Source organism: Nannobrachium achirus (assembly GCF_963921795.1).
Source record: "Nannobrachium achirus genome assembly, chromosome: 20".
In the NCBI taxonomy this organism is placed as follows: Eukaryota; Metazoa; Chordata; class Actinopteri; order Myctophiformes; family Myctophidae; genus Nannobrachium; species Nannobrachium achirus.
In genome coordinates, this window is record NC_137827.1 from 18,806,766 (window position 1) to 18,820,547 (window position 13,782).

Sequence of the window (13,782 nt, forward strand, 5' to 3'; positions counted from 1 at the left end):
TCACCTTTGAATCGATACGATACCTTTTTCTATACCTGGGAATCGATACGATACCCTTTTCGATACCATTTTCGATACTTTTTACTTTTACTTTTTACCGCTGCTGTGGTAGAGCAGAGTTGATGATGATGATCACACAGTGTGGCGGAGAGGAGAGTATAGACATTGGATAATCATCATACTCATTGTGGCTATTTTCCACAGTAACGAGTGTCGCCTACTAAAGCAGTCATTAAACTCTCAGTAGCCCAACTGTTACAGATGCGACCGGCCAGGGGTGCGTTCCAGAGTATCGAAACGAGGTATCGTTCGTTTTTACGTGAACCGATACCCGATAGTATCGACGTCATGCAATCGATACCATTAAAAGTATCGCAGACGATACCCATCCCTATATATGATATGAGTCCCGAATTTGTTCGGGATAGGCACTTAGGAGTGTTAACACATCGGGTGCCCACGAGGTGTCTACACGCCAATCTCTTTGATGTCTCTGGAGGCCCACGACGCGTTTGACGCGTTTTACAATAATCTATACTGTACTGTAGTTACTGTACATTGCTACCGCAATGAAGGCTCTACCACGGTGATCAAACGCCAACAATATGGGAAAAACACTACATTTCCCAAAATGCAGCGCGGTACACGTGACCAGGATGTGCAGTCTCCCTGCAGCCAATCACAAGCTTCTGTTCCTATCCTGCACTGCACTCTATCGTCCCCTCGCAGGCTCGCACGACTCGTATGTATAATACTAGTATTTTCCCAGTAACGGAGTCTCGGCGGAGATACACGTAACATGGCGGATTCTTCTCCTAGTCTAGCTTTTTCAATCACCATGTTCAATGCGCGGTCCTTTCTACCTACCGTGACACAAACGCTGTGGCCCAGGTTTGATAAAAAGATGTCCTGACTGAAAGAAAACTTTATCGTAAAAATAAACAGGACATCCGTGGATTACATTTACTCGTATCATGGATACTATTTTCCCAGTGACGCAGCGGAGGTAACGTAACATGGCGGATTCCTCTCCTGGTCTAGCTTTTTCAATCACCATGTTCAAAACGCGACCCTTTCTACCGCCCGTGATACACACGCTGTGGCCCAAGATTGGTAAAAAGCTGTCCTGACTGAAAGAAAAGATCATCGTGAAAATAAACTGGACATACTTGGATTACATTTACTCAACGTATTACGGATACTTTTTCCACGACGCGAAGGTACGTAAATGACGTGTTGCCATGGAGACGATGGGCCCCTGTGAGGGTAAACCCTGAATTAACGTGGGCATCCGATGTGTTAAAGGTAGTTCACCCCAAAAATTACTTATCTATTACACACTCCATGAAGGCTTGAATTTGTTCCTGAGCCAATCATTTAAGGCCCGGCAGAGTCTCCGGTAGGAGACTATAAGAGTCTCCTAGTGAGTCTTCTATCAATTAAATTATTGTTTCAGAAACGACTCCTTTAAGGGCATTTCACACCAAGCACTATAACGACAACAATAACTCTATTGTTCACCATTGTCTTTGTCATAGTGGTGTGAAGTGGATTCTGCCATGTACTCGAGTTGAACGATTAAAAAAGAAAAGAAAACGATATATTGTTATTATAGTGGCTTGGCGTGAACGGCCCTTTAATTTAACTCTGAGAAAGTACATACAGTACGGGCCCATAAACCGTCCATTTGGACACCCGGCAGACCCCGGACCCGTCGTTGAGAAACAGTGCATCGACAATAAAAAAATATGACAGCTAAAGCCACAACATGACAAGTCACACATTCCTTTCCGTGGCACATTCAAAGGCTTGTCATTTGACAAACAATGCGGCATTCAGCGAGACATTCTTCCCCATCGGCCACATCTCATCTCAAGAGATTCCTCTAACTTAATCTTAATCTTTAGTCTTGTGTTGCTGTTGGCACATGGCTGGCAGCCGAAACCAAAACACAATCTTTCATTTCCTGGTATGCCACATGTGTTGCTGTCAGGCAGAAATCTCTTATCTCCATATTTTGTCTTTTTTTTTTTATTACAGTATTATTATTATTATCCATTTATTTTTGAATTTTTTATCATTACTTGATCACACTACAGCGTCACACAAAAGCATCAAAAGTAGCAGATCCACAAGCGTTTCGAGCTTGTAGATCTGCCACTTTTGAATCCTGAAAAGTGACCTGGTTTGGACATATGAGGTTTCCCCCCCGACAGAGACGTTATATATAGCGCTAAAATTAAAAATACCACAGATGCTTTCCCAGCATTAATGGGTTAAATTACAAAATCTTTAGTCTGGTGTTGCTGTTGGCACACGGCTGGCGAGCGAAACCAAACCCAAACACATCAGTCTTTCATTTCCTGGCAGGCCACAAATATCGTCGTTGTCGGGTGGAAACCTTGTATGTCCAAAAGACGTTTTGCATTGATCATTTTAAAAATGATTTCAACTCGTGAAAATAGCCGATCTACAAGCACACAACGCCTCGCACCGCGAGGCGTTGTGTGCTTGTAGATCTGCCATTTTCACTCGTTTTGTGCGACGGTCTTGTATGATGATGAAGCAGGGCTTTACTTTACGAAAAAAAACGTACAAATGTAAACTTGGAGATACGAGGTTTCTGCCCGACAGTGACGATATGTTGGTTATTCCACAGAGCTGGTGATAGTCAGGTACCTGCTGTTTGTTGTTGGGTGTGTAGGGTAGCAGGGTGGACACGTGGAACATGATCTCATAGTCCTTGTATGCCGTGTACAGGGAGTGGGTGCCCGTCGAGTCAGCTGCAGGGGAGGGAAGACATAGCGACACAATGTTAGGAGCCGGGGAGCCACTGTGCCAAAATGAGAGAAGACCTGTGATGTCATGACATACTCCAAATTTTAGTTTTTCCTATTAATTTGGTCAATAAGGTACACAGAATGAGAGGCCTGCTCTGCCGGAAACACTGCGAAAAAAAGTTTCCCATTGACTTCACTATACTGGAAAAAAAAACACCAAAAAAAGTAGCATGTGAGGGGTCAAACTAAGGGTTCTTCATGATTCTGAATCCATTGCAAGCATTTGTTTTGCATGAAAAACATTCCTTGGGCTAGATTTCAGCCTCTCAAACCTGTGAAAAGTGATGAGTCATCACTTTTCACCGTTATTTTGGTCCGTTTTCTAGCCCAAGGAATGTTTTTCATGCAAAATTAATGCTTGCAATGGATTCAGAATCATCAAGAACCCCTAGTTTGACCCCTCACATGCTACTTAAAGCATATTTTTTTTGGTGTGTTTGTTTCCTGTATATTGAAGTCGATGGAGTGAATATACAAATGGCCATAACTTTCTTTCGCAGAGTTTCCGGCAGAGCAGGCCTCTCATTCTATGTACCTTAACTCATACCCTGCCAAAAAATATGTTTCTATGATAAAAACGTCTTTAAAACGTCTTTTTCACTATGGACCTCCCTGCCAGACGTCTTCTGAACGTCTTTTTTTTTAAAAATAATAAAAATAAAAAATAAAAAATTTTGAAAAAAAATGTTTTGAAAAAAAAAATTTTGGACCTCCAACAGTGTACTAGGCATGATCGCGATCGCGAAATTGCATGTTTAACCCCCATACCAACCCTATCTTTCAAACATGGCAGCCATGTTTGTTTACATTTGAAGAAAACATAAGGGCTCCTTTCTCCTGAATGCCTGAACGGATTTCCAAGCGGATTTTTTTGTTTGAAAGCTGTGAAAAGCATGCACATGCATAGTGCATGATCTGTGCACGAATGTGTGCACCAGTGTGCACACTATTTTTTTAACCCTTTGTTGGCGAACCGGCAATATAAGAGGTCATCCCACTTTAAATATGGCACCGACTGAGTTAATGACCAAATGAATAGAAAAAAATAAAATAAAAAGTATGTCATCATGACGTCACAAGTAAAACCCTATTCTTTGAGCTTTTGGGCATGTGGCTCTAGGAGCCGCAGTGCTGTAGGGTTGGAGGCGGTAACCGCCGTACCGCCGTACCGCGGTATACCGAGGTCTACCGCGGTGTCAGAGTGCTTACCGCGGTAAAAAGACAAAAAAAAAAGTCTATTTTTTATTGGAAAACAAGCGAGTTTTAAAACGGGGGAGAAGCGAGGACCGCATGCGCTCCATGCCGCTCTGCTCTGGGCCGTGTACCACACGTTGGAAGCCACATACGTCACTCAGTCACAGACCCTGCACACAGTGCACATGCAGGGCAGGAGAGTACGGAGCACAACTCTTATGACGGAGCAGCAAACTTTCTCTGTAATCCACTCGACACAAGGATGTTAATACATATCTTGTGTTGTGGCATATATTTTTTTATTCACACGGATTACTGGCGGAGCGCGGGCCGCGTGGACTAAAACCGAAAATCTAAAACCGAAAATGAAACTATTTTACTTTTTACACCGCGTCGCACGTTGTGCCCGTCCGGCGCGTCGGCGATTTTATAACCTTTTCTGTCAAGTCTTGTAACTAAAACCTGTATATAGCAGCACTCAATCACTGCGATTTGAGAGTTGAGACGTAACGTGAGTTTACAGAATCACTGTACACGATCTGACTACCCGTCCTCCTCTGGTTTGTTCACACAGCTGTTTGTGTCTGAAAAGCCCAAGTAGCTAGCCTACGTTACTATGGTAACCCGACAGTGCAGATCTAAAAGCTCAGAACGCGTCGCGGATGCTATGTGTTGTGAGCTTGTAGATCTGCTCCTTTGAAAGCCATACCCGCTGTGCTGTACGGAGAAGTATAACTCGGGCAGTCAGGCTGTGGAGCTATCTATATACTCTATGCTGTGGAGAGGCGACTTTTGGGAAGATGATTGCAATATTTTGGCTTATCGCCGAACCTTAATTAATAGATACGGGGGTGCGGTAATTACCGCAGTACCGACGGTAAATGGGAAGACGGTAATCGCGGTAACAAAATGTCCATACCGCCCCAGGCCTATGTAGTACCACTGTTATCAGTCTGTCTCTCTCTCTCTCTCTCAAATGTCAAGGAGACAGTAAAAACATCCGCACTCTGGTTTAAAGCCCCCAAAATGTATTTTATAGATATATTATTAGATATAGATATTTGCTGATGAAGACCTGTGTGTGTCGCCATTACAGCTGCTCAAAATGTTACTCATACAAGTACAGTACAGTATAGTAAAGTCGGACCTGAGGAAGACTAGCTTTTGTCGTGGCAAAAGCTAATGGGGATCCTAATAAACAATAAAACAGTATAGACCAGTGAAACAGAACAGTGCCTTCATTTGTGCAGCCTCTTTCACAAACTGCACATCACTGTATAGTAATTTACTACTGATAGCTAAAGACTGGACAGGTGTCCCATGTGTTTATTCATGCCACGGGTTCACGCCCTTAGGCGGTCTTACTGGCTATTAGACTGTCTTATCTTTCTTGGTACAGGATGCACTTTCCTCATAACCCAAACAACCATAAAACAGTGTGTACTGTGTATCAATGTGAGCCTGTATAAAATGACGGTAAAACAGCATTGATTTTCATCACTCAGCCTGTACGCCGAGACCTTTGTCCCACATGGCAGCAAGAGCAGGCTGGAAATCCGTTGTGTCACTCTGAGCCAAACTATTTACCTCTTTCATTATAGTTTCCGTGGCCATGGCTGGACTACAATACCATGAACCGCAAATGATATACTGCATCACGCCACCTTTTAGAAAAACATCCGAATTAACTGATATCATATGTTGGCTTTCATTTGGGTTTGTTTGTGGTCAACCCAGCACACAGCCTAAAATAAACCAGAAGTATTTGCATCTAGGGCTGGGCAACAACGCCTTTAAATTAATATCACGGTTATTTAAAACTGTCGCCTCCATTATGATTAATGAACCATTATAAAAAGCTCTAAACGCGCCGCTACGTAGAATAGTATAATTAAGTATTATAATACATTACAAATATTAAACAAATGAAAAGTATCAACAAGAGATTCTGCCTAAATAATTATGTTGGATTCATTGGTCTACAATTCTCTTTTTTCCGCCCCATTTACACCTGACAGCGAGGATGCGGGACGAGGTTAAAGGAAACATTTGACAGGAATCTTTGCAGGTCGAAGAAGAAGAACTATGAATGAACCAAGCCTAGCAGCAGGAAGTCCCAAGTGAACGTGCCGCAGAGTCAAGTGCTTTATGGGATTAAGGAAATTAGCGTGAAGGGCAAATATGCAGATTCTTAATGCAAATCCTCTCTGCTGTGACTGTGAGCTGTGAGGACATATTATATATTGTCTTTGTTGGGGGAAAACCTCATGCGTCCAAAACAAAGTCAAAAACAGCAAAGGCAGCAGATCTACAGTACAAGCTGGAAGTGAGGATACTGCATCTGCTACTTCTGATGCTTTTGTGTAACGCTGTAGTAAACAAAAAAAGCACACCAGGTTTGAACAGAGATAAGATGTATGTATGTATGTATGTAACGGAGCAGGCCTCATACTTCCTTCCATGCATGAGGAGTCCAAGCTGCTTCTTTTCACCTGACAGGGGGAAGTTTCCCCGGTTGGACGTAGCGTGTGGAAGGAACACGTTATTCCAACCAGTTCCTTTGCCCTCCATCAGGCGCCTCGGCTGGCCAGGAGGAGGCAGTATAGAAATCAGGATTACTGCAAGTTCTTTGTGAGGGTATCTACCCTAGGGGACACGGGGAGAACATGCAAACTCCACACAGAAAGGCCCTTTTGACAACCCCAGGACCTTCTAGTTGTGAGGCGACAGCTCTACCGACTGCGCCCCCGAGATAAGAGGTTTATGCCCGACTATGCACACTATTATGCCCGCAGGACTTGTGCAGTGAAACCTGTGCCAGCCCAATAAGTAAAGCACAGCTGGACGGCATGTTTCACTGTCTTCTCAGTGTCTCATGGCGCAGCATCCACATTGTGGGGAAAGCTTTAGCAGAAATAGCCACTGAATATACATAGTAACGCAGTCAGAAACAAGGTAACCTAGAGGTGGACATATATGCGAGCTGCATAGCTGTGTTTTAACCCGTGCTATGTTTTGGTGTTTTCAGCACCCTCTGGTGGGCGGATTTGGGGACAGAAACAGAAACACAAAGTGGGACAGAGGACCCCCGGGGGTCCTTGATTGGGTTCCAAGGGGTTCCCTGCAAAATGTCATCATATACTGTAGCACAGGGTTCCCCGATTAGTTTTCCCCAAGGGCCGCATTATGTCTAGGGTACAAAGCCGAGGGCCACAACATTGCAGGGGGGCGACGGTGATGTTCCCGCTACTCCTGCAACAGTTCAGATATCGTCGTTGTCGGGTGACAATGTTGTATGTCCAAAACCGTTCGTTTTGCATTTATCATTTTAAAAACGATTTAAACTAGTGAAAACAGCCGATCTACAAGCACACAACGCCTCGCGTTGTGTGCTTGTAGATCTGCTGTTTTCACTACTTTTGTGCGACGGCCTCGTATGATGAAGCAGGGCTTTACTTTGTGAAAGAATGTACACATTTTGAGATACGAGGTTTCCACCCAACAATGACGATATACTGGTGTTGTTGCTGCTCTTATACCACCATTATTACTGGGGTTGGTGGGGGCCAGACAGTATCACCTCGCGGGCCGCCTATTGGGGAACCCTGCTGTAGCATCACACATTGTGAGCCTCGCAGATGCGCTATTTTTGAAAAATATTGAAGAATCGTGCCAACACAAATGTTCTCCTGTGTGTGTAGATGTCGTGTGACTAATTACTCTTGGTGTCCAGCTGGGCGCGGTACTTGGTGAAACCCTTTAGTCGCACTTTGTCCCCCAGCAGCTGGAGGAACTCCTCCAGGGCCGGACCGGCCATCTCGTTGTTGTACATCTCCTCCTCGGTGCTCTGTCCCGCTCTGCAGTACATCACCCCCACCTTCACCTGGAAGCTCAGCTGCACACACACACACACACACACACACACACACACACACACACACACACACACACACACACACACACACACACACACACACACACACACACACACACACACACACACACACACACACACACACACACACACACACAGAGTGACTCATCAGGAAAAAAAAGAAAAAACTAAAACAAATACCGATCATCTTCTTAGCGATTATTCTATGGATTGATTTTTGGATTAGCTCTCACAACGCTTGGCAGAGTGGCACATTGTAAGCTTGTACATGCCGTATTTCCGGTGCGTAGGAGACATGCTGACTTCTATGGAATCCAAAAATAACTTTAATCCAGGCGTTTCATACGCCTTGTTCATCCAGTTTCATATGTATATAACATGTTATATACATGTACTGTAATTAGTGTCATGATGTTACTGTAATGCTTTGTTTTATACTACAATGTTATGTCACACTGTATTGTTATGTTATGTCATACTGTAATGTTTTATACTGTAATGTTGTGTTTTGTCATACTGTAATGTTAAAATGTTATATCATACTGTAATGTTATGTTTTATACTAAAATGTTATAATGTTATATCATACTGTAATGTTATGTTTTATACTAAAATGTTATAATGTTATATCATACTGTAATGTTATGTTTTATACTAAAATGTTATAATGTTATATCATACTGTAATGCTATGTTTTATACTAAAATGTTATAATGTTATGTCATACTGTAATGTTATAATGTTGTCTTTAGGGATGAACGTCCGCCTCCACCATGTCTCATATGCATATCGTCACTGTCGGGCAGAAACCTTGTATCTCCAAGTTTCAATTTTTTTTTCATGAATTAAAGCCCTGCTTCATCATACAGGACTGTCGTACAAGACTAATGAAAACAGCAGATCTACAAGCACACAACGCCTCGCGGGGTGCGAGGCGTTGTGTGCTTGTAGATCGGCTGTTTTCACTAGTTTAAATCGTTTTTAAAATGATAAATACAAAACAAACGGTTTTCCCGACAACGACGATATGTAGCCTATATATGTTGACGTGTTTCATTTTTGCAATTTTTTAAAATCTAAGGCAAGTCTAAATAGTCAAATTAGCTGGTACTACTGCGGTCGCTACTCGACCTTAGGGAGTGTTACTTGTAGTTACTATTGTTTAACGTGATAGATTTATCGTATCGTGGAGAATTTACATTCATCGTGAAAATTATAATGTTTTGTACCCCTTGTTCGTCCAGTTTCATCAGCTGCTCGGTGACCTTGGGCGTGTTGAGGGCCAGTCTGAGACAGGACACATCCAGCTCGGGGAGAAGGTACTCCAGCACCTCCTTGACGGGCAGACCCCGGGTGGTCCCGTGTTTAGCCGTGGAGGGCACACAGTCCTCCAGGATGGAGCCTCGCAGGGTGGTCAGCTGCATCGAAGACAACAGAAAAAGAAAAGAAAAAGAGAAGTGAGCAGTGGCGTCAGTTAGGGCCAGGGCAGGAATTTCATGGAGGCCATGAAGGCCATGGCCGTTGTTGCCCCTCTGTTTGGCCTTGTGCCCCTCAAACCAATGGCATGCCCTGAGGCCACAGTGGCTTCTCTTTCTTGTCAATATGTTGTAGTTTAGTTTAGTTTATTAGCACATCATATAAAACATATAACTTTACATATACATGGGAACAAAATACAGTGTGAGGAAAGGAAGAAGCCATCAGGCTTATTTGGAATCCTTCCCTTATTGGAAGACACCTGTGTCTCTTTCTTGTCATGTAGACTCCGGTGTCTTTTGTTGGCCTTCCTGCCCTGACATGTGGCCTTTGTGCCCTAAAAAATAGGACAACACCAAAGGCCAAATGGCCTTGCCCCTAAAATGACGAAATTCCAGGCCTGGTTAGGGCTGTCACAATTATTACATAATCGTCTAATCGCAATTATTTTACATAATGGCGATTATTTTTCATAATAGTCATAATCGTGAATGTTGAAGATGCTGAATGTTGAAGATGCTCACAACGCGACGCGTTGTGAGCTTGTAGATCGGCTATTTCCACTATCAATGTTATTTTTTAAGTAGAAAGTTGTCAAATATGTCCATAATTTCTTTGTATATTTAGGTTATGTCTCATATCTGCCATGTGCAACTTCAAAGCCTAAGAGCCAAAAAGGAATGTAATTGTCAAAGACAAAAACACAATTAAATCGTTAATCGCAATTATTTGAGTGACAATTAATCGTCATGTAAAATGTCATATCGTAAAAGCCCTAGCGTCAGTTCAGCAAAAGCTAAGGTATGGCAACATGACTGGTGTCTTGCACGCACGCCTTCACTACAGTCATGTTGCCATACCGTAGCAACAGGCATGCTGAATTTATTTTAAGAAGTACATTTTATTTTTTCCCCCCTGTAGCCAAGGTATGGCCGCGGCCATACCTTGCCATACCCAAATGACGCCTCTGAAAAGTGAGAGGAGAAAGAATGTGCCTCAGGAATCCCTGCTGTCCTTTGAACCGTCTTGTAGATGAAGCACACTGATATAAGAGGGTGAAACATGTCTGGACTGGACCAGAAACACAAAAACAAGCTGTGTTGTTTAGTTGAGAGTAATTCCATCTTCTAGTTTTTGGCCTTAAAGTACATCTCGGCTGATTTTAACTTCTACTCTTTATGTTATTTACCACATTATAGAAATACTTGCAAACTAAAACGCTTTTATTCAAATTTGTATTTGAGTAAAAGTACAAAAGTATTAGCATCAAAAATAGGACCACAAGTAAATGGATTTTTCAAAAATAGCAGATCTATAAGTTCTGCTATTTTCAAATAGTAAGTGGTTAAGGCATGTGTTTTTTAATAATCTGAATTGGCGAAGTAGATTTATATAAGAGCAATAGATTTAGAAAGTCCTTCAATGACAGAATAACAGAATCCCTTTTGTGCCCATATATGTATCTGACATCACTGTGATGTCACCTTTTTATGCCCATATATGGAGATCCTTGCTCTGAGCTGTGTGAGTGATGTCACAGTAATGTGTCAGGGGAACCACTGTGTCAAGCGTTACCCGTCCAGCTGGACACGGACAAGCTGTGACAGTTCTGATAGTAAACTGCGACCTACGGTCACAATAATAAAAAAGGGACAATACTAAACTAATTAAACTAAAAGTACCAAAATATTGTACTACAGCACAGTACTTGAGTAAATGTAGCTACTTTAGAACACTGTGGTAGGAGGGTGTGTTGTACACACACACACACACACACACACACACACACACACACACACACACACACACACACACACACACACACACACACACACACACACACACACACACACACACACACACAGAGCGCATTGTGCAGGTTTTCAGGGAGTCAACTCAATCACTAGTCTATCATACGCAGCTGGAACGGACGCACACTTTCTCTCCTGCCGGCCCCGGGCGATCGAGCCACTGACAATGAGACTGTGTTCTCCAGGTCTCCGTGTGTGTGTGTGTGTGTGTGTGTGTGTGTGTGTGTGTGTGTGTGTGTGTGTGTGTGTGTGTGTGTGTGTGTGTGTGTGTGTGTGTGTGTGTGGGGGTTGGTTTGAAGTGTGGAGGTTGAAACACATACACAAAGACAGACAGACACACATAGACACACACACAGTCCAACTTAACCACTTAAGCCCTATATAATTTATCATACAACAAAAAATAGCAAGAATAGCTGATCTATATCTACAAGCTCACAATGCGTCGCTTGTTGTGGGGTGGGGGGGGTTATAATAATGTATCATGAATAAAAGTTCCCTACAGTAGATGGTGGATCGACAGTGGGTTAACTTCACATGTCGTCTCTGTCGGGTGGAAACCTCCAATGTCCAAAACTGGCACGATTCAAATTCCCAGGTATCACTTTTAGTGCTTTTGTGTTAGTATGATATGATACAGGTAGGGGAGTTAATTAACTAAAAAAGAAAAAGAAAAGAAAAGAAAAGTTAAAATATCATCACTGTAGGGCAACATCCTTGTATCCCAAAGTTTAAAATTGCCCTGCTTCATCATACATGACTGTCGCACAAGACTAGTGAAAATAGCAGGTCTACAAGCACACAACGCGAGAGCCTAAATTGCACACATATGGTGGCACTGCAGTGCAGCAGTGCAACAGCAGCAGCGTTTAACACTTCAAACGGTCATGACTCCACTAGCTCTACTGGCTCAGAGCGGTGTACTAGAGAGACTACTGGATCAAAACTCGTTTTTTGAATGTTTTCCCAAAATAACGGCGAAAGGGTTAATCCATAAAGTCCGGGAAAGCATTATTACGCATTATTTTATGTTTTAACTATTAAAAAATAGCAGATATACAAGCTCACAGCGCGGCACCGAGTGCCGCGCTGCGAGCTTGTAGATCTGCTATTTTTGAAAAATCGTGAAACTTTGTTCAAGTCTTTGGATATTATGACACAATTCTAAATCCTTCTAGGGTTTTTTTGAAAAACCTATGTTTCTATGTTAGTGGTGCTCAAAGTTTTCTTGTATATGTGCTATTTTTTCAATAGTTAAAGCATTAAAAATGTCTAGGCCTAAATGGGTTAATGTGGTCGACTTCAAGAGGGAAATTAGCTACAACAAATAAACCCCAAGGACGCTCAAACCCCAAACCAAATCTGCTCCGTCGGGTGGAAACCTCATATGTCCAAGAAATAAATGAGAAAGGTAGCAGGTCGCCTCGACATGCGTTTCGAGATTGCAGTAGGGCATTCATATACAAAAAAAAAAGTTTAAATAAAGTTTTATCTGCCTCGATAGCAACTCAATGCAAAAATAACCAACCGACCTAATAAACAACCGTGGCAAAAGGGCAAAAGAGTTATGACGAGCTAGTTCCAAAGGGACGTAGAAGTGAGGAGCTGTGAGGTTGTGAGTGTGTGTGTGTGTGTGTGTGTGTGTGTGTGTGTGTGTGTGTGTGTGTGTGTGTGTGTGTGTGTGTGTGTGTGCGCGCGTGCGTGCGTGTGACAGTGACGCCCAGGGAGGCTGAGGGATGAAGTTTATTCACACAGTGCTGATGTGGTGAGACAGCCAAGGAGCCTCGGGGCTGCTTGCATAATCGCTGTGGGACAGAAAACCTTTTATCTCCGTATTAGAACTGTGTGTGTTTTTTTTTCTCTCGCACATTTGACGTTCTACTCCATCATCCTACGACGCCGCACAAAAGCATCAAAAGTAGCAGATCCACAAGCTCAAAAGGCGGCACGAAACAGCGCGGTCCGCGGGAGCCAGACAGACTGACAGAAGGACAACCATGCAGACAGATAGACAGCAGACAACCTCAAAGAAGCCACAGATTCACTGTATTCCAAGAGGACACGTCATTTTAAGCACTTGGAACCTACTATTCTTATATTAGCGAAAGAGACCTGAGCTGCCAAATGTCTGCCGTCGTTTCCTTCTACACCGAATCTCGTCGACAGAAATAGACGATCTACAAGCTCACAACGCGCTGTGAGCTTGTAGATTGGCATATTTCTGGCTAATGTACCCACCCACAATAGGGATGCTGGTGTTCAAGTGGTTAAAAAAACACACCATGAAATTAAGACATCTTTTCTCAAATGCTACCTCACATTTTCCTTCCAAACTGTCCTCGCTTTCCAAGAGTAAATGATAATGATTTCTTTCTTCTTCACCACATCAGGCCCAATGGATACAGGCTTCTTCAGACTAATGACTTGGTTGTGAGCAGAGAAATAATCCCACTGCATGTTTAAACGTATTTTGATATGATGGTATTACTAAGAGAAAGCACTGGAAAGCAGATCGTCTCATATAATATATTCATATTGTAACGGATGTTGCTCTCGTTAATGATAG

At 42.8% G+C, this 13,782-nt stretch overlaps 1 protein-coding gene across 1 annotated transcript in view; it reads right to left on the reverse strand.

Annotated features, from left to right (window-relative positions):
- The window catches only part of LOC308305582 (signal-induced proliferation-associated 1-like protein 1), a gene marked incomplete at its 3' end in the record, with an annotated part of 94,817 nt that overhangs the window by 57,935 nt on the left and 23,100 nt on the right, over positions 1-13,782 (reverse strand). Inside the window, exons 9-11 of the mRNA XM_080750395.1 lie at positions 9,159-9,347; positions 7,755-7,929; positions 2,680-2,783 (exon numbers count right to left, since the gene is read on the reverse strand). Coding sequence (XP_080606521.1) covers positions 2,680-2,783; positions 7,755-7,929; positions 9,159-9,347 — 468 coding nt within the window. The remainder of the gene's footprint in view (positions 1-2,679; positions 2,784-7,754; positions 7,930-9,158; positions 9,348-13,782) is intronic.